The sequence below is a fragment of the Ictalurus furcatus genome, chromosome 27 (genome assembly GCF_023375685.1).
Source record: "Ictalurus furcatus strain D&B chromosome 27, Billie_1.0, whole genome shotgun sequence".
Classification (NCBI taxonomy): domain Eukaryota; kingdom Metazoa; phylum Chordata; class Actinopteri; order Siluriformes; family Ictaluridae; genus Ictalurus; species Ictalurus furcatus.
The window spans coordinates 4,075,001-4,097,132 of NC_071281.1; the positions used below are offsets into that span (position 1 = coordinate 4,075,001).

Consider the following 22,132-nt stretch of genomic DNA (forward strand, 5'->3'; position numbering starts at 1 on the left):
TCAGAGAGTTCTTTGCCATGAGGTGCCATGTTGAATTTCCAGTGACCAGTATGAGGGAGTGTGAGAGCGATGACACCAAATTTAACACACCTGCTCCCCATTCACACCTGAGACCTTGCAACACTAACAAGTCACATGACACCGGGGAGGGAAAATGGCTTATTGGGCCCAATTTGGACATTTTCACTTAGGGGTGTACTCACTTTTGTTGCCAGCGGTTTAGACATTAATGTCTGTGTGTTGAGTTATTTTGAGGGAACAGCAAATTTACACTGTTACACAAGCTGTACACTCACTACTTTACATTGTAGCAAAGTGTCATTTCTTCAGTGTTGTCACATGAAAAGATATAATCAAATATTTACAAAAATGTGAGGGGTGTACTCACTTTTCTGAGATACACACACACACACATAGAGTTTTTATTTGTAATATAATATAATGTTTGCACCTTATGTAATAGTCGTGTACGAGTCCCTCAGTTGTCCTCAGTGTGAAAAGGTGGATCTGAACATCATATAGCCGCTGTTGGAAAGGGCTCAAATATGCAGAAGATGCTGGAAAAGAATGAATGTGCAGGACCTGGACAATTTTTCTGAAGAACAGTGGGTCATTTTAATAAATTCAGCTATTATCTTGTCTTGTGAAATAGCTTATTCAGGACAGGACTACATAAAACACAGCATGGGATGTTTATGATCCATCTTGCACTCTAAAAACAAATGTTTACGCTCAACAACAACAAAAAAAAAAAAGGTATGTAACAGTTTGCATAAATCATTTTGAGTTATGACAACTCCTAATGAAATTAATTTCAACCAACGAACTACACTGAATTAGAGAAATGACCTTTCCCTCTACCAATTTCTTTTCAATTAACACTTAATTAATCATTTGTATAATAAACACAAGTTGTTAAGATGATTACTCATAAAAATAAAGCTTTTCCAACTAGTTTTTTTGTCACATTATTTAAAAGGAATTTTAGTGTTATGTCCTTAATTACCATAATTATGAACACAAGTTGTTAAGTTGACAATCATTTTTAAAATTACGTTGCTCCAATTAGATTTTCTCCAGTAGAATGCAGCCTTTTAAACCAGGAGAAATGACTAACTTCAAGTAGTATAACAATAGTATTAAAATCCGGTGTAATTTACAATACCTAACATCTTTGCAGGATTTACAGACATAAAAGCACTGAATGAAATGAGCAATATATCTACTACATGTATCCCTCTCATAGAACTATAAACAGCCCAAAGGCTGCTAATTCTTCTCAAAGAGCAAACTGACTACAATAGAGCTAGAAGGCGATATGTGTGAAGGACAAAAGTTGTTTTTTTTTTGTTTTTTTTAAATGTGTCAATACATGAAATTAGATTACATAATGTAGTTGACGTTGACATGAATAAACAGAAATTGAATGATGCTTTTCTTTCCTATAGCACAAATGAAAAGCCCTCTCTAGATGAGAAGATTTGTCAAATGAAACTTTTTCGTTCTTATCCACTGCTACGGTAAACTAAAGAGCAGATATTCAAATTACACTGCTAAATATGACTAGCATTAGCTACGTGTAGTAGTGCAAAATAGTCCATCAAATGTATTAGCAGGTGTAGCCGATACACGAGTCCACTATTGGTCATATCACAATTGAGAATATATCCAAATTCATTGCTTTAGTAGAATTTAATTGTAAGTGATGTGATACTCACATTGTAATGGCATTTATTCAGTCTACAGGTCCTCTAACACAGTCTTAACTGTCTGAATTTGTCCAGACATGTTAAATGGGTAGGGGAGGGGACTTGAAATTAGTGACTTGAAGCTATCAAGCCAATTTCATTAAGTTACTACAATTTAAATTTGGTTTCAAATCGATTAATGCTGAAATTTCAGTTTAAATTACACACAGTATTAAGTTGATGTAATTAGCAACATTATGATGTCAACACAACGCATCAAAATTACGTTCACAACTTTAAATATTTTATTAAATCAATAAATTTGAATTTTTTTTACCACACATTTAATTAAGTTTTTGGTAGTAGGTCCCCTGAATTACTTTTTAAGAGTGCATTTTGTTAAACATATTAAGATTTTGCAGATTCAGCAAGGGGTATGTAAACTTCCGACCACATCATTAATAATGAATATAATGAATATAACATGACATGACGCGTCTTGGTCCAAATCTGCAGAAAATCTGAGGTAATTTCGGGGGAAAATAAATAAATAAATTGCAAGCTCCTCCGAATACGAATAAGTTTGCTTGATTTTGTGTTAATTTCAAAATCGCTACATCCTGGAAGGACCGATTTATGGAGAGTATCAAAAGCCATGAACTTCCTCCTAGTAATATCCCTCATTACTAAACGGAATAAAGATTTCATTTTTCATTGACAATTGGCGCACAAGTTGTCGTACTTCACTTTTTATTACACTGTTTATGTAGAGAGTCCCTGTCAATGAGCTGTTACTATAGAAACGAGACAAGTCCAGCACATTTTCTATAACCCTGTTATTTGCAGCTGCACTAAAGTCAGAGCTGCTGTTATAGGAAATTAATCAATACCTTCTGGCCAATCACAATCCAGAACTCAGCAGCACTGTGCACAGTATGGTGCAGATGATCTCTGCTGCCCTGCTTTAAACATTTGCACAGTTGACAGTTTAATGATCATTTGAAAGTACGTCCGCATGACTTCCAGAAATAAACATAAACAGAGTATTTTCTTTATGCGTGTTTTTGTAGTCGTTAAAGGGGTTTGTGGCTTGTTTTTATAAGCGGCTTCTTGAAGAACCTGTCACAGTGAGGTACAGCAGAGGCAGAATGCAGGCTTTCTTCTGTCAGGTGGTGTCATCTCCTTATATGGTCTTGACATGAAGTTCTTTATGACGTTATCAGGGAAGCAGAGGTGCAAAACAGCACAGGTAACTTCATCTTGCCAGTAAGGCCGCCTGAAGTTCTCTTACAAGAAGAAGTCCTTATATGGCCTTTACTCAGACCCTGGCATCTCCATGGTTACAGGCATGCCGTTATTTTTACTCAGGCCATATAAGGACTTCTCCTTGTAAGACAACTTCACCTTGCCAGTAAAGCCACCTAAAGTTGTCTTATAAGTCGAACTGCTTACATGGCCTGACTAAAAATAACTCTATGCCTGTAACCATGGAGACGCCAGGGTGTGGTCATGGTTCAACATCTCTCCTGTTTACTTCGTGATTTCCTTACATTAAGATCAGCTCGGATTTCACCGGTTTAAACCAGTTGTGGAACCGTGCCATTTCACTTTGCGGTGTTTGTGTGCATGCACTTACAATACCCCGCTGTTCAAGCGATTCATTATCTTCATTTTATTAAAAAAATAAATAAATAAAGGAACTAATTTGTCACCTGCGGATTTGGACTGTTCCACTGGATTATTTTGCTGTAAAAATAAATAAATAAAATAAGAGAGAGAGAGAGAAAAGATCTCAACTAAAGGTAAACACTTAAACATGATGCTTGTATTAACTTTTTGTTTGTTTGTTTTAAGAGTCATTCATAACTTCGAAGTCGTACGTGTCATGTTTGCCGAAAGATTTTAGGCTCCTCCTTTTAAAGCTTTATAGTTCTGTGTTGTTAAATCACTGTAGGCTTCATATCCACTTCGGTTCACTTCATCCCAGAGTTTTTCTAGAGATTTATGGGTTGTCATTGTATTCAGAATTATAAACTGTCTATAATCTGTTTTCTGAAAAGTTCGAAATAAACAGGAAGTGACTAGCTAGCATTAGCAACCGGCCAAACTCGGCACACCCCCAGAATGATGCTAGCACACCGGCGCGATAAAATGAAAATAAATAAATAAATAAATACATCTCCCGTCGGGAAATATACAAGCATAAATACAGACGACTGCGTAACCCAGAGCGCTAGCTTTACTTATTTTAACTAGCTAAACAGCTGCTAGTGTAGCGGATATTAACCCGTCAACACCACAAAAGGCTAATTAGCTAGCATCACGTACATCGCTCAAATCCGTACAAAAAAAAAAAAAAAAGCACAAGTGCGACTCCGATAAGTGTCCCAGTGAAACTAAAACCCCCCTTTTTTCTGGTCCGCCATATACAGAAATTAATTAATTTACATATTATTAAAACAAAACGTAGTTTTAACTGTCAAAGAATATATGTGTGTATATATGTATGTGTGGGTATATATATATATATATATATATATATATATATATATATATAATGTGTGTATATGTATAAGTATAAATATAATATGTAACTATATATATATTATATATTCTTGTATTATATTTGAAGACTTTCTCTAGTTGTACAGTCCCTGCAAAATCAAACAAACGCTGCAATATCCGGAGGAGGGTGGTACGATTTTTAAAAATTACCGCAGATTTGGGCCGAGACGCATCATGTGACATCATCACAGCACGCATTCAGCCAAAGCCCTCTTTGGACATAAGTACAGCTAAAAGGTCTCATTTACCAACAAACATCCCTGCGAAAGACCGAAAACAATTCAGTGCAATTGTGATTTCGCCAATTCAAGTACTTTCTCCGCAAAAAAAAAAAAAATTCTACGAGTTGTATCACAAATTTCAAGAGAGAGGGGGGGAAAAAGCCACAACAATCACACACACAAAAAAAAACTCTGCAAAATCCTGTACGGACTGATTACAGAGATGTCAGATCTGACCCTTGACCAGTTCCAGAATATACAGCCTACCAACCACCTAGCAACCTACCATGGCAAACACAAAGCAACATCCTAGCAACCACCTGGATTAACATGACAACTGGCATATCATAACAACAAGCTAGTAACAGCCTAACAACCCGCCCAACAACCACCTGTAATACTATGGCATCTGCCTAGCACCTGCCTGGAATATCATAACAACAACCAGGCAACCAGCTGGGATACATTAAAATATATTTGGATGCTTATTTGAAAAAAAAGAAGAAATATTTAGTACATGTGATTTTCAGTTATACGCTGTATATGCTGGTTACTTATGTAAATAACAACACCATCATTTACTGATTAATATTAACATTTTTAACTACCTCTTTGAAAGCTACTATTTGGCTGTTTTTTATGCTTTAAAGCTTAATTCATCTTTCTTTTTTTATTTATTTCAGCGATCATGTGCACCCAGATACACACCCACTTGGGAACGTTCATCTTTGTGATGAGTAAGTCCAGTAATCGGACTAGTCTGAAAAGATGCCTTAAAATCATGAAGTGTGCAAGTCTGCCAGTGTAGGAAATGCATTTCAGAAGTTGACAAGTAATGAAGGGTCTGTCTGTGTGTGTCTAGTGTTTCTTACAGTGTCTCCGTTATCTAATCACCATGCACTTGTGAAAGTATACGATCCCGTCATGCTCATCTGCAACGGTACATGTTCGGGTGATGTTTCATGGATGTTCTCGGTGCGGACTGAAATACTTGTGAGTGAATGTAAGAGGAGCACCTGTGTTGAAGGCAACGGTTTCGAGAACCGAACGAGGCTTGTGCATGGAGGACCATCTCTTCAACTCAACCCTGTCATGTACAACGACAAGGGCTGGTACATCTGCTACTGCGACAAAGCCGAGATATGCAAATTTCATCTTGACGTAGTTTGTAAGTCAATAATTCTTCCCTTCTAATGTTGATTAGAGAGTTGAAACTTTATTCCCTATTAATAAACCTTGGAGTCTAATAGCTGACGCTTATGTCTACAGAAAAACTGATTTTAACAGTTGGCTTACAGTCTGTTCTCTGCTTTCCCATTAAGTCCCTACCCTGAAAAGCGTTTGCGTCGGAGAGAATGTGACTATCCCCTGCTACGCTGACACAGACAAGCGTATCCCTGACGAAAACATCAACATTCAGTGGGAAAAAGATGGTAAACCTTTCGTGATGCTTCAGCACAGGAAGATGAGCTACGGTCCAGGTTTCGAAGGTCACGGCTTCATTACGGCGAGCCAGTATAAAAATGGAGATCTGTCCCTGACCATCCCCAAGGTCCAGCAGTCTGACGGAGGGATATATCGCTGTAGACACAGACACGAGGAACCGGGTCAACCCGAAGCCGTCGATCTCAGGATCAGTAGTGAGTGTTTCATTCGCCAAAAAAAAAAACGACGGGAAAATGCACTCGCTTCCTTAAAGACCTGCACAGAGCAGGAGAACACGCAGCACTGCACTGACTATGTGAATTATGTTCAATATGAAGACTCTGTCATACAACGATGATTAACGATGCAATGTCAGTGCATTTATACGAGCTTTAAGAACACCGTTACTAATGATGTTGAAGAAAAGTTATTTGTTGAGTGAATGTCGAGTCGCCATGTTTTATTACTAATAATCTAAAACTTCGCTTCCCTTCACATCATTTACACCCTAGACACCTTTAGTTACCTATAAAGTAAAGTTTAATACTCATCAGATAAAGATTTTGAAATTATTTGAGTTGAAATTCTCATTTCTTTCTTTCAGAGTCTTCAGAGTGTGGAGCAGTAAAGCAGTCCACTTTTCCATGGTGGGGAGTTCTGCTGGTGGTTGTTGCCATTGTGGTTATTTTTTGTGGTGTTGGAGTTTTCTACAAATATTTTACACATATATTGAATTGTCGGAAAATACTACAGCACTATATCGATGAAGAAAATTACATGCTGGGTTAATCGAATGGTGAATCATAGTTTGGAAGCGCAGGTGGTGCACGTAGATAAGATTTCTGCGCAGTCTGCGGAGAGAAGAAAAGAAGATGAACACCGGATGAGCAACAGGGCTTGCAACTCTCACAACTTCTACCACTAATAAGAAAAGGAAGCTGTCACTGTGACAGCTGGAGAGTTGGAATCACAAAAACGAACAGGACTGAAAGTTCAAACAACAGTCTGAACAGATAGGGGCTGTAAAATTGGGAATGAGCATTGAATGTAGATTCATTGTGAGAATAGAAACCAACTCTGGCTGCATCTGAAAAATACAAAATCCATGTACTATTGGGTTTTGACTAGAGATGCACCGATGTATCGGCCGATACCGATTACCGGCCGATACATCGGTGCATTTCTAGTCAAAAAGGTTATTTTTCCCGCTATCTGCTTTCGGACGATAGTTTAAAAACATCAGGACCGATTATATCCTGTCAATCAAAAGAGGGCGGGAAAACTCATTGATTTCGTGTTGTTTGTAAAGATGATGTCTCATGTGTGGAATGATGACAAAACTGCAGTTTGTAATATCTGCAATCTCTGCACTGCTAAAATTTTACACCGGGAGTGAGCAGCAGAGAAGCCTTCTCGCGTTGAATTAAAGGGCCAGTACACCGTTGAAAGATTTAAATGATGAATGACAAAAAAGTATATATTGCACAGAAAAATATATTTGTAGAGTAGTATATTTCATATGCAGTTAATGTTAATGAGTTAATATCATCAAAAAAAAAAACTTATATTAGGCCTATACATGACCAGTTTGATGTTCACTGATGAAGTAGAAATGCTTTTGTTTGTGGTGAGTGAATGTGAGACTAACAGGAGGTTTTTTTTAGAATTCAGTCAATGTTAATATGAATGAATAACGTGCAATAAGTTAAGAAATCACAACAGAATGGGACATCTGACCAATCAGAGCAGAGTAGGCTCTCTGACCGGCTCTCTAACGTGAACAGATCCTTGAACAAGTCGTTTGTGACGCTGAGAAAAAGATGTAAATAATGAGAAAATGAAAGTGTTTTTTGACCTTGGATGCATGTAAGCCTATTGTATGAGACCTTTAAAACACAATTAGGCATGTTTAAAAAGCATAATAGATGCACTTTAATATATGTTGTTTTTTTTTATTTGGTTTGTAAGTAAAACTCAAATTTCTTTGCTATTAAAATGTATCATGTTATAAATAAATTCTGACATGCTAAGAAATAGTTGTTATGCTAATAAAATTGCTTAAATAAATTATGCTAATAAAAGTTCTGTCATGTTATGCTACGAATTCTGATTAGCTAATAAAAATGTTATATTATGCAAATAAGTCTTTCGTGATGTCTGCATGGTGCAGTACCAGCATAAATAATGGGGGCAGCATAACACCATGTCACACTGTGTTCACAACTGACTAAACAAACTAGTGCTTTGTACTATTCTAGACACTTGTTGAGTAATAATATTAACTGGTTTTCCAGTGTGCAACATACTAACTTTTAATGGGAGACCACCTGGGAATACCAGGTGCTGAGCCCTGGGGCAGTGATAGCTCAGGGGTAAAGGCGTTGGACTATTGATTAGATAGTCATGTTTTCCAATACCAGTACTGCCAAGCTGCCACTGTTGTGCCCTTGAGCAAAGTCCTTACCCCTCAACTGCTGAGTTGTATAAAAGAGATAAATGTAATTTGCTTTGGATAAGGGTGTCTGCAAATGTTTATGCATATTAGCTAAATAAAATAATGGCAAAAGTATTATCAAGTATTAAAAAAGAATCTTAATTATCAAGTAACCAATAATATAAAAAAATGAATGTGCTAGATTTAGATAATGTTACCTGCTTCTATGAGTTTTCTTCATTAGCATTAAAAAAGATCAAATATAACTTCCTTCCTCCTTATAAAGTGATATATAATTGAACCCAAAATTAGACAGACTGCAGCATTAGTGTTATCTAGCATCCGAGCTTTATTAACGCTGTTTCATTTCAACACCTCTCATTACAGCAGAGGATAAAGGTGCAGAATATATTACTATATTAGAAGAAAATATATTAAATTGAGAAAACAATATATAGGAAAACAAACAAACAAAAAGTAAATAAAATGTAGAAAGTTTCAAAGTGCCTTTGGAATCAGCGGAGAGGATCATAGCTTACGATTTGTTTAGCTTAATGTTAATCAGAGCGAATGTTTGCGATCATAAGTGCGGTTTCTTTTGATCAAAAGATTACTTTTCTTGTTTAGTGATGAATAGAAGTGTGATGTAACACAGCGATATCATGGGAACAGGTTTTTACTGCGTGTTACAGTGTAAGATGTCGCCAGTGCAGATGTGGCCACGGGTTTTGTCCCCGATGGCGTTCCATATTCACACATGGCCGTTATAAAGCACATTGGTCTGTTGCATAAATAAATAAATCACAGACTTTGGTTAGAAAATAATAATAAACACCAAACATGTTAAAATAGGCTTTTTGGGACTGACCAATTCTATCCGAATTAATATGAAGTCACAGAGATTCCATTTTTGTATTCTCAACACTTTTCAACACACACTCACCAACTTTTTCCTCACAACTTGGAAATGTTAATCTGCTACATCACACACAGTGTTTGCTAGCTAAAAATATTCCAGGAAGATGTAAGGTAAGTGCGCTGCTAACTAGCTAGACTAGCTGGATTGCTAGCTAGCTAGCTAGCTTGCTAATTGATAGCAAAGCACAGCCTCAGGCTGAGTTGTGACTTATGCTAAGCTAGCAAGAGTTCCCCAGATTTTTACAATCACTGGCTTGCAGTCTAGCTAGCTAAGTGACTAGAATGCTTATTCTGACTTTTTTGACATTTATTTCTTTGCTTTTTTTCTAAGATGAGGTCATAAATTATGACCTTAGTCAAATGCAGCATTAAACTAGCCGACTTGCTAACTAACCAGCTTACTAATTTGATAATTTGCTAACTAGTTAACATGATATAGTAACAGTCACCACATAAAACTTTTTCCAGCCAAATATTAAGTATTAAACTATGTTACTGTTTACCATTAATGCTAAAGGGAAGTGAACAAGGATGTGTTATTAGCATAAAGCTACTTTTTTGCCAGCAAATTCTGAAGGTCTCTTGCTAAGTCTTCTCATGTTGGCTGCATTTTGTTTTAATAGCATTTAGATATTTTTTTTCCCACAACAAATGAAACTCGGGAACACGGGAAGGTGTCCTCAACCCTGAGTTCAGCATGATGTTGTGACGGAACAAAATGGCCGCTCAACAATAAATAGCGTTCCATTTCTCAACTTTGAAATGAGGTTACAGGCGTATTTGATTTTGACACATTAGGAGATTAAAACTGTAAAACACTGACCAAATAATTCTAGAAGGTTCTGAGAAAATAAATACATCGTGAACTTTATTCATATTGCTAACGTCAGCTGGTGGCTAGTTCACGAGATTTACTGAAATCAAACAGGTTTTGCTAATCTTTTGAATCTGCCGCTAATCAACGGTTATAACGGTTTTAAATGTCGACATTTCATGTAAAATGTACGAATTAATTTGATTTCTAGAATCTTCCAGTAGAATTTGGGATTCTGATTAATTCGATGCACACTAGCAATATGTAACTTTAAATCCTTGCTAATGGAGGACACTTATTCAGCTGCAGTTGCTGATGTAAACACAGCAATGTCATCGCATACAGATCCAGGAAGTGCTTTGGGATGACAAGGCTACAAGCAGTAAAAATAAAAATTTTAGCACCCTAAAGCCCCCCCTCCCCTGCCAAATAAAAGCCACGCATTAATTTATTACAAGACAAATCTAGCATGTTCCTCAAAAAAAACAAACAAACATGTGCTAGCGCCATGCCGCACACTCGTTTTGACCCTACTGGCTTTCCATACGAAGTCACTGTGTTATGGAGGGGATGCTGCGGGATCGTTTCATCACCAGCCGAACCTCCACGTCTGGTAAACTGTCCTGTTTGCTCTGAGCGCAGCCTTCATCGGCAGCAGCCATGTGCAGGTCGAAGCGCAGAGACACGGATTTCTTCCTCAGCTTTGGGTTTCCTTGGAAAACAGATCCTTCCCACTGTTTAATCACCTTATCGATCTTCTCCGTTCTACACGGGAGAGACAGGAAATCATCTTTACCTCACGTGTAGCCGATTATCTTGGGCCTCTTTAGTTTTAGCGCTATGGCTGAGACGCTAACGGACCTGGCAATTATTGTTGATGACAAAAAGTTGTACCCTTTTGTAAAACGGGTACATACTTCTTTATTTATTCATGCTAGCTTGATTTATGCAAAGCTAGCAAACACAGTCCACGTTTCTTAGTGTAAGTGCTAATGCTATATGTATTAAGGACAGTCAAACCATGCTAACAGTGCTAATTCACTCATTGCTGTGTAAAAAGCCAGTAAGTACGAAGTCCTTTGGACAATCCAGCTAGTTTTCCTACAGCAAAGAAATAAGTTTGAAATGTTACCATTATGATGCGGATGTAAGATCCTCGAAGCTAATTAGCATGACTTTGTAAAAAAAAAAAAAATGTAATTAGCATCTCCTTATTCAGCAACATCATATAAGTGAATTGCACTAGCGTCGTAAGCTAAGAAGTTAGCTAAGATTATGGAGCCTCTCCAGCAGAACCCATTTTACTTCTTGTAGGTTGCTAAGTTTGTGGACGAGCTAGCTAATATTCAGCTAAGTATTATATCATGCGTTCAAAATAAAGCACTAGCGAGCTAGCTTTTAAATAGATTACAGAAATGAATACTGCTCTGAGGGGAAAGGCTATTGCTTGTTAGCTACATTAGCATCCTAAATGTATAGTTGTATGTGTATGTGTGTGTGTGTGCTTACTCACTCGACTCGTCCGTGTCCCTCTGCGCTTTCACTCACTACGTTCCCCTCCACAATCTCCTGAGTCTTCACCGTGCTAATTTCCCCATTTCTGCTCACTATGGGCTCTGACACACGTGAACACACACACACACACACACACACACACACGTGCGATTTAGCTACAACCAGAAAACACATTATATAAATAATCTGTTTGTGTGTTGTGTGAGGACCTGTGAAGATGACGAGGCTGCCCTGCCGGTGGAGACCTGGGCCCTGATTGGCTGGCTTCTCATCGTTTTCGTTCCCGAAGCCATTACACACTCCGTTCTGCCGAATCGAAGGTTTCCAGGGCTTCAGTTTCCGCGGCTGACCGTCCGCACTCAAAAACCTGCCGAGACAGAACGGACACCAGCATGAATTTCGTCAAACTAGCAAGATTGTCAGGATTTTTTTCCGAATCAATCTTCCAGAATCTCTCATTACGTTTTCACACACTGCCCAGCATGCTAGCTCTCGTTCGACTATGCTAACATTATCGATTAGCACGATTTTCACTCTCTCATAGTAGCTAGCCTTCACAATTGATACCAGTATTGGCTCGCTTGTTAGTATTTCCGCGCTGAGCCGCATCGGTGACGTCACTTTGGAAGATTTATGCTAAATCGGAGGCTTGCTAGCAACGGTAGCTTATACTCTACTGTTGCAGAATGGTACCATCTAGTATGCGCCATTTTGTACCTTGAGTGTGTGTATCTTTTACCTTGAAAGGTGCATGTAGTATAACTTCAGATTTATACCAAAAAAATGACATTTTTAAAGGTACTTTATATCCACGTTTCCACAGTTGGGCTTCCGATCACAGGTGAAAATAACTGAAAGGTTCATGAGATGCTCCAGCAACAAGGAAAGGTTCAGTTTAGTACCCTTTTTATCCACCCTCTTCCACATACATGACCTCAAAGACGCCCGTGATTGGCTGGTGTCACTGTGATTGACAGGGGAGTGAGAGATTGCCCCTCCCACACACAGAGCATGACCAGGTTTGCTTCCTGTTGTAAGGAACTCCTCACAATCTCCACTCGGGAGCCTCAAAGAGACATTTTTAGGTGAACTAGTCCTTTAATTAGCGCGCCTCACCTGCCCTCCTCGTGCTCTAGCAGTCTCCTGTAGGTGGCGATCTCTCTCTCCAGCCTCATCTTGGTGTTGAGCAGCTGGTTGTGGTGGTGTTTCTGTGCGGCGAGACCTTCGCGCACGCCGTCCAGCTCGGCCTCCAGCTCACACACCGAGCGCGACAGATCCCGCAGCTGCAGCGAGTACTGACGCTGGGTGTGTTTCAGAGAGCTCTGCAGACTGCGCTCCTGCACCACACACACACACACACACACACAATATACATATATACGTACAGTCTGTATATACTGTATATGCCATAATTAAGAACTCATTGCTGTGTGTGTGTGTGTGTGTGTGTGTGCTCACCACGGCATGTAGAGACTCGACCTCCACCTGTAAACTGTGCCACTGCTTTCGGACTTCAGTGAGCTCTGCCCTTGCCTCTCGCAAGGCCTCATCCCTGTGACTCACGTGACTCACCTGCACGCACACACACACACACACACACACACACACAGAAAGTCAGGTGTTGATTAGTTTTCTATAACGGCAGCTCTTTTATAGTATTAGTAGTAGTTTTACATTAATGCGCTCGTTCTGATACCTTATCGTTTCTATAGCAACGGCTCATTCATAGGGCTTTGTATAATGGACTGCTTTGTTCATTATTTATACTCCGTGCTGTGAAGCAGGAAGTCACTTAATAATCAGCGTACCTCGTACTATATATATTTTTTAAATGACTGGCGTTATTTTTCAGACTGGACCAGATGCAGGTTTGAAACGTCAGCATCGGCTGGATCGGGGGTTTAACGGTGTCTAATCATTCATGTCCAGCCGGGAAATAACTGCCCGGGACCGTCGCCAAGACAACTGGCGAGTGGACAGACTTCACTGAAGACTGAGGTACAGCTAAAGGACGAAAGTGTGTCTCGGACTGTCCAGAGCGGACGCTGCACATGGCCTGCTGCCAGGTTCTTGTATTGGTAGGTAAATCAGCCTGATAGATGGTGTGTGTGTGTGTGTGTGTGTGTGTGTGTGTGTGTGTGTGAGTGAGATGACATCAGAAAACACACCAGCATTAGAAAACAATGACTGGGGCATAATTTCTAATTAAAGCAGTCATGTGTTAAACAACCTTCTCTCCACACACACACACACACACACACACACACACACACACACAGATATCTGCAGTGCTGAGGGCCACTGTTATGTCCAGTATCAGTGTTACATATATATGTATGTAGAGAGAGAGAGAGAGAGAGAGAGAGATTAATGGAGTGATATATAGAGAGAGCGTCATGGTCATGGTCTTTGCGTACCTGTGGAGGTTGGTCTCCGTTCGGACCGGGCCTGGCGTGCGCTGTGGGCCTGAAGCCTGGGGATCGATTAGTGAGTGCAGCTGATCCGAGGTCACCGTGCGCTGGGCCGAAACGCCGGAGCTCCATTCCTCTGCCATCCTCCCCTACTGCCGCCTGCTGCTGCTGCACAAACAACTCCCTCTGATGGGGGGAGAGAGAGAGAGAGAGAGAGAGCGAGAGAGAGAGAGAGAGGGGGGGGGGAGAAGGATGAGGGAGTGAGGGAGATTTATGGGGAGAGAGAATCACAGGGTCTGATACCTTTAAAATAATCTACTGTACAGTAGATGAAGTCAGACGGCTGCCCTTCCACTTTGGCTCTAAACGAGTCTGGAGTGAACCGACTTTCAGTTCCTTCCTCTGTTTGTGGTTCTCACACACTCTACAGATACCGTGGATAGAGATTCCAGATAAAAAACAAAAGCTGGAGTATCCATCCTTTACTCTTTCTGCTGCTTTACTAAAAACGTTGTACAGTATTCAGAGGAGAGAGAGAGAGAAAGAGAAAGGAGGGAGAGAGGAAGAGAGAAGAGGAAGACAGAGGGATGGAGAGCGAAGGAGAGAGAAGAAGATAAGGAATAAAGGCAAGAGACGAAGGCAAAGGGAAGGAGAGAGAGAAAGACAGAGAGAGAAGGGGATAGAGAAGGAGGGAGAGAGAGAAGGATAGAAAGGAGATAGAGAAGGAGGGAGAGAGAGAAGGATAGAAAGGAGATAGAGAAGGAGGGAGAGAGAAGGATAGAAAGGAGATAGAGAAGGAGGGAGAGAGAGAAGGATAGAAAGGAGATAGAGAAGGAGGGAGAGAGAAGGATAGAAAGGAGATAGAGAAGGAGGGAGAGAGAGAAGGATGGAAAGGAGATAGAGAAGGAGGGAGAGAGAGAAGGATGGAAAGGAGATAGAGAAGGAGGGAGAGAGAGAAGGATAGAAAGGAGATAGAGAAGGAGGGAGAGAGAAGGATAGAAAGGAGATAGAGAAGGAGGGAGAGAGAGAAGGATGGAAAGGAGATAGAGAAGGAGGGAGAGAGAGAAGGATGGAAAGGAGATAGAGAAGGAGGGAGAGAGAGAAGGATAGAAAGGAGATAGAGAAGGAGGGAGAGAGAGAAGGATAGAAAGGAGATAGAGAAGGATAGAAAGGAGATAGAGAAGGAGGGAGAGAGAGAAGGATAGAAAGGAGATAGAGAAGGAGGGAGAGAGAGAGAAGGATAGAAAGGAGATAGAGAAGGAGGGAGAGAGAGAAGGATAGAAAGGAGATAGAGAAGGAGGGAGAGAGAAGGATAGAAAGGAGATAGAGAACGAGGGAGAGAGAGAAGGATAGAAAGGAGATAGAGAAGGAGGGAGAGAGAGAGAAGGATAGAAAGGAGATAGAGAAGGAGGGAGAGAGAGAAGGATAGAAAGGAGATAGAGAAGGAGGGAGAGAGAGAAGGATAGAAAGGAGATAGAGAAGGATAGAAAGGAGATAGAGAAGGAGGGAGAGAGAGAAGGATAGAAAGGAGATAGAGAAGGAGGGAGAGAGAGAAGGATAGAAAGGAGATAGAGAAGGAGGGAGAGAGAGAAGGATAGAAAGGAGATAGAGAACGAGGGAGAGAGAGAAGGATAGAAAGGAGATAGAGAAGGAGGGAGAGAGAGAGAAGGATAGAAAGGAGATAGAGAAGGAGGGAGAGAGAGAAGGATAGAAAGGAGATAGAGAAGGAGGGAGAGAGAGAAGGATAGAAAGGAGATAGAGAAGGAGGGAGAGAGAGAAGGATAGAAAGGAGATAGAGAAGGAGGGAGAGAGAGAAGGATAGAAAGGAGATAGAGAAGGAGGGAGAGAGAGAAGGATAGAAAGGAGATAGAGAAGGATAGAAAGGAGATAGAGAAGGAGGGAGAGAGAGAAGGATAGAAAGGAGATAGAGAAGGAGGGAGAGAGAAGGATAGAAAGGAGATAGAGAAGGAGGGAGAGAGAGAAGGATAGAAAGGAGATAGAGAAGGAGGGAGAGACAGAAGGATAGAAAGGAGATAGAGAAGGAGGGAGAGAGAGAAGGATAGAAAGGAGATAGAGAAGGAGGGAGAGAGAGAAGGATAGAAAGGAGATAGAGAAGGAGGGAGAGAGATGCACAGAGAGAGAAGGAGAGAGACAGAAGGAGATGGAGAAGAGAAGGAGATCGAGAAAAGAAGCTACAGAATGAAGGAGTTAGAGAGCCGGAGAGAGCGTGAAGGAGATAAAGGAGGAAGAGAGATGGACAGAGAGTGAAGGAGAAAGAAGGAGGGAGAGAAAAGGAGATAGAGAGGAGAAGGATGAAGTGAGAGCAAGAGCATGAGAAAAGAAGATACAGAAGGAAGGAGGTAGAGACGGACAGAGAGAGAAGGAGGTAGAGAAAGAGAGAAAAGGTGATCGAAAAGGAGTGAGAGATGGGATGAGATCGATTGAGGAGAACTCGGGAAGGTAGAGGAGGAAACAGAGATGGAGGGATGGAGACATTAAGAGAAGGAAGGGAAGAATGGATGGAAAGAAAGGGGTGAGAATAAAAAAATAAAGAATAGCGGAGAAATAGAGAGAGTAATGAGGTGTACGGAAGAGGGGGGATGGACAGAGACGGACTGGTGGGAAGAAAGAATGAGAGAGGGATAAAGACAGTAGAAGAAGAGAGATAAATAATGGAGGGATAAAAGTGCTATGGAGGAGAGCAGGAGAAGGAGAAAGACAAGGAGAGGAACAGACAATAAGGGAGTAAGAAATAAATAACAGGAGGGGGGAGCAGGCTCTCATACTGCAGTGTGTGTGTGTGTGTGTGTGTGTGTGTGTGTGTGCGTGTGTCTATTAGTCAGCAAAAACACAGGAAGTTGTTATGGGTCAAAGGGGAAAATCTTTATATCATGAGAATAAATCACACACACACACACACACACACACACACACCTCCTGCTCGTCCTGCATGGTGTGTAGTTCCAGTGTGGACGTGTGTAACTGTTCCTCCAGCAGTGTGTTGTCCCGCTCCAGGTTCATCCTCTTCTGTCTCAGCTCCGGTATCAGCTGCTCGAGTTGGAGACGCAGCTTCTGCTCCAGCTCACATCTCCCCACACACACACACACACACACACACACATGCATGTGTACATCATGTACAATCATAATATAGAACACTCATTTATTTTCCATTTACTATGTGTTAATGCTTCACAGCCACTAGAGGGCGTATATGGTAAGTTCCCCATCCCTGCCCCACTTATAAGTAGTGTGTGTGTGTGTGTGTGTGTGTGTGTGTGCACATACATACCTGCTCTGTAGATGGTGAACGGTGGACTTAATGTGATCTGAACGCAGGGCCAGCTCAGCGTTTTCCATTAGCATGCAGCTAATCTGATGATAAGAGGAGACATAATCGCACACACACTAGAGCAACACAAAACAAACACACTTGACACCTCATTATATTTACACGCTTCATATAAACACAAAGACATCAGATCGTTTTTTAATTTATGGGCAGCCACGTTCCTACTTCCTGATTGTTTTGGGCGCAACATAAGGCAACATGGCTGCCAGAATAAAATGTAAAAACAGGCAGAGATTAGCCATGCTAGCTTGTTTATACCAGCTAGTCCTAATCATTACGGCGATCACAATAAGCTTGACATTTGAGTAGAGATTTTTTTTTTTTTAAACAAAGAAAACCCAACTGTTTAGCCCCTCTAGATAAAAGTTCCTCAGTCACACACCTTCACCTTAATATTCTGCGGTCATAGCTTCAGAGAGTGTTTATTAACACACCCTTTTTGACTTTCATTCGCTAGAACAAGCGTAGCAGGAAGTGCATTCTTTTTAAAACTAGTCTTCAGCTAGGACAGTGGAAACATTTAGCATAAATAGCTTAAATGTCTTAATATCTCGCTAGCTGCTTGAGTGCGCTAAATAGCTAGCAAAGCGTAATAAAGATGTCATGTGCAGATGATGTGCGTCTGTGATTTATTGAGAAGATAAATGAAAGGACAGTGTGTGTGTGTGTGTGGGGGGGGGGGGGTGGGTGTGCCTATTAGTCAGCAAAAAAGTTTTGAAGGGTCAAAGGGGAAAATCTTTATATGATGAGAATAAATCTCACACACACACACACACACACACACACACACCTCCTGCTCATCTTGCATAGTTTGTATCCTAGTTATAGGAGTTAAATGAGTTGTAGCTCTGTTAGTTCTGATCTAATGATTTACTAGCAGAACAGGGACACAGTTTAGGTGATAGCGACGTGTGTGTGTGTGAAAAATGGTATTCAAGCCTCACATATACGGTGCCCTCCACTAATTTTGGTACCATCTCATATTTATACCCCTGTGAAACTGGAGGTCATGAAAAGCTTCCAATGGGCCGTGGTTGGATCTTCCAGCAGGACAATGATCCAAACATACATCAAAAGCAACACAAAAATGGTTTACTGATCACAAAATCACGGTCCTGCCATGACCATCCCAGTCCCCTGACCTGAACCGCATAGAAAACCTGTGGGGTGAACTGAAGAGGAGAGTCCACCAGCGTGGACCTCGAAATTTGAAGGATCTGAAGAGATTCTGTATGGAGATCTCAGGTCTCGCCATGTATTCTCCAACCTCATCAGGCATTATAGGAGAAGACTCAGAGCTGTTATCTTGGCAAAAAGAGGTAGTACAAAGTATTGACTAAAAGGGTGCCAATAATTGTTACACACCTATATTTAACAAAGATTTTTATATATATATATATATATAAACCTGTGTTGTATTTGCAATTGTTTGATATCCAGGAGAGCAGAGTATTCTGGTGAATTTTTTGAACAAACGATCAAAAGATTCAACAATAAAGACAATTTTTCACAGACTTCTTTGCTCATATTTATCAAGGGTGCCAATATTAGTGGAGGGCACTGTAACTCTTGACTTATTCAGAAGTTGTATGAGAGATACACACGCAGGGGGCGGAGTTTGTCTAAAACAGAGGCGTGCCTCAGTTTTTATACACGCATAGCGTATGTATGCTAGTATGCTAAGCTAAGTGTGTGCGTGTTGTCGAATTAGCATCAGAGCTCCCACCTGAGCCCGTAGCTCCTCCACCATCCTCTCCTGCCAGCTCCAGTCTCTCTCCGGTGTCGGCGTCCAGGCTGTGAGCTCCTCCTGGAGGTTCAGGTTGATCTTCTGAAGCTGAGCTGCATTTTCCAGGAAGCCACTGAGCCTCTTGTTTAGATCCCTCAGGACCTCCTGCTGCCCCTCGCATACCTCCATCATACACCTATGCTAGAACCCAAACATCTGACCGGGCGGCTTGGCGGGCACGCCCCAGCTCCTGTTTGCTGAGCAAATGTTTAGCTAGAAACACCCGTAGAGTTAACCCGTTAGAGACACGTGAACTGCAGCTCAGACAATGACAGCAGGTGGATGGATGATGATGGATGATGATGGAGGAGACCATGGTGTGCAGAAGGAGACAAGGGGGTAGGGGACAGGGGAAGTGCACAAACTAGTGTGCTAGTGAGGGATGGCGGCTTTGTGTTTAGATGAACAGTTAACATCACGAGTTGAGCTTATGCTATTGTGATCTAGGATTAGTGGCCTGAATTCTCTCTCTCTCTCTCTCTCTCGCTCTCTCTCTCTCTCTCACTCACACACACACACACAAATATGTGGGATTGAATTTGTGCTTGGACGCACATGCACAGCCAAGCATGAAAGTAAACACACGTACAAGAGCGTGACTCAGAAGGGTGAAAGTCCAATGCTCTTGCGTTTCCCTGCATGTGTGTGCGTGTGTGTGTGATCGTTTTACAATCCAGTAATGGTGGCGTATTGTATTACACACATTAGCGTGACAGGAACATGACATAATCCTAATCTCGTAATTATTTTTCAGTTGGTGACTTTCACAACCTGCTTCCAAATGAACCAGTAAGTGTTTTTTGTCCTATTAGTGTTGCCGACTTCAAAACACGATAGCCAAAAATGGCGACACGGGTCATTTCGATTATAACCTACACCTTTTCTAGCTTGTTTTCCTTTACACCAACACATTTACCGTGACATCTCGGGGACTGCCGTAGTCCGTTTTTAATGCTCTCGTCGATGCCTACCAGTTAAGCGTGTTTCCTAAAGTCATTATGAAGCTAGGAAAAAAAAAAAAAAGGAGTCATGGATTAACCTGACACAGGTGTTAATCGCGCTAATCTTCAGAGCTGAGTGATGTGTTTATGTTGGCACAATCCTAATCATGTGTAATGTTTATACTACCTCAATTCTGCAGCTGATCCCTCAGGTGCTAAGAACACAACACACAAAAGATACCGGGCGCCAAAAGAAACTGGCACGCTAAATGACGTCTATGCCAGCTGGCACACTTACCCGCATTCACCCATTCGCACAATTGCCCTCTCTTAAATCAGTCTATCTATCTATCTATCTATCTATGTAGATCTCCGTATCAACCTATCTGTCTTGTGTACGTTTTGCTCAGCTTGATTAAACCTTCCCAGACATGGTAGGAATGCAGTTAATCCTGTTCGCCCAACCTGACCTCCGACCTCCAAGACAAAAACAACACCGTGTCACGACAACCTGTTTAACACCGATGCCAATCAAAAATGACAGTCTCATCGGTATGAGAAAGTCATTGCTCGACACTTGATCGTTTTTACAGTCGCTTCGCTATAAAATCAAAACCCTTTTTTTTTTTTACAAAGTAAGAGAATTCAATCAATTGTAAAAAAAAAACGAATAAACGATTAAACTAAATATCAAGACCCTGCTGCCCCACTCACCGGACCCGCTGCAGTATGCGTATCGCACCTACTGCTCAACAGATGATGTCATCGGCACCACCCTACATCTGGCCCTCACCCTCCTAGACAAGGACGACACCTACGTTCGAATGCTGTTCATAGGCTTCAGTTCAGCATTCAACACAATCATTCCTCAACATCTGATTGGAAAGCTGAACCTACTGTGCCTGAAGACCTCAATCTGCAACTGGATCCTGGACTCTTCTTGACTGGGAGACCTCAATCAGTCCGGATCGGGAACAACATCTCCAGCACCACCATGCTGAGCACTGGCGCCCCCCAGGGCTGTGTACTCAGTCCATTGAGGTTCACTCTGCTGACTCACGACTGTGCAGAAAGGTACGGCTCCAATCACATCATCAAGTTCGCCGATGACACGACCGTGGTGGGTCTCATCGGCAAGAACGACGAGTCAGCTTACAGACAGGAGGTTAGCTAACGGTTAACGGACTGTTGCAGAGCCAACAATATGTCTCTGAATGTAGACAAAACATTGACTTCAGGAGAGCACAGAGCGACCACTCTCCGCTGAACATCAATGGTTCCTCTGTGGAGATCGTCAAGAGCATCAAATTCCTTGGTGTTCACCTGACGGAGAACCTCACCTGGTCCCTCAACACCAGCTCCATAGCCAAGAAGGCCCAGCAGCGTCTCTACTTTCTGTGAAGGCTGAAGAAAGCCCATCTCCCACCTCCCATCCTCACCACGTTCTCCAGAGGAACTGTTAAGAGCATCCTGAGCAGCTGCATCACTGTCTGGTTCGTAAAAATTGCACCGCATCGGATCGCGAGACCCTGCAGCGGATAGTGAAGACAGCTGAGAAGATCATCCCTTCCATCACAGACATTTACACCACACGCTGCATCCGCAAAGCCACCAGCATTGTGGATGACCCCACACACCCCTCACACACCCCTCACACACACTCTTCACCCTCCTGCCATCTGGAAAAAGGTACTGAAGCATTCGGGCCCTCACAACCAGACTGTGTAACAGCTTCTACCCCCAACCATCAGCCTCCTCAATACTCAGAGGCTGGACTCATACACACACACTCTGAACTGAACACTGTCCCATTCCCACTGAAATATTGGCACCTGCCTGCATTGACACTGTTGCATTTTTTGCTGCTACTGTTTTATAAAAAATATAGTATTTAATTTATTGACTGACAGATGTGCGTTTGAAGACGTTGGATAATAACAGCTTTAAAACCGTGTCAGCGGGCTGTTTTTCTTTGTGTTAAACAGTTTAGTAACATAACGCTAATCATATTCTGGGTACAGTCGGTAATACCCGCTCTTCTTCCTCTCTCATCTCCATCTCT

General features: G+C 41.5%; 1 protein-coding gene and 2 long non-coding RNA genes across 3 annotated transcripts; 2 read left to right on the top strand and 1 right to left on the bottom strand.

The window, feature by feature from the left end:
* The first annotated feature begins 3,400 nt into the window (after nt 1-3,400).
* LOC128603050 (uncharacterized) lies at nt 3,401-5,500 on the top strand. The gene is made up of 3 exons (XR_008384946.1): nt 3,401-3,490; nt 5,158-5,211; nt 5,337-5,500. It is a non-coding gene; the product is annotated as an uncharacterized LOC128603050 (long non-coding RNA).
* A 71-nt stretch (nt 5,501-5,571) lies between these two features.
* LOC128603051 (uncharacterized) lies at nt 5,572-8,860 on the top strand. The gene is made up of 3 exons (XR_008384947.1): nt 5,572-5,642; nt 5,797-6,114; nt 6,504-8,860. It is a non-coding gene; the product is annotated as an uncharacterized LOC128603051 (long non-coding RNA).
* A 1,521-nt stretch (nt 8,861-10,381) lies between these two features.
* Nucleotides 10,382-19,353, bottom strand: krt222 (keratin 222). Its single transcript, XM_053617237.1, has 9 exons — nt 19,070-19,353; nt 17,284-17,366; nt 16,926-17,079; nt 13,998-14,177; nt 13,039-13,152; nt 12,697-12,917; nt 11,790-11,947; nt 11,579-11,681; nt 10,382-10,830 (listed from the first exon to the last, which is right to left on the bottom strand). The coding sequence occupies exons 1-9, from the start codon at nt 19,259-19,261 to the stop codon at nt 10,617-10,619; spliced, it is 1,419 nt and encodes a 472-aa protein (XP_053473212.1). The 5' UTR covers nt 19,262-19,353; the 3' UTR covers nt 10,382-10,616.
* Nucleotides 19,354-22,132: the final 2,779 nt, after the last annotated feature.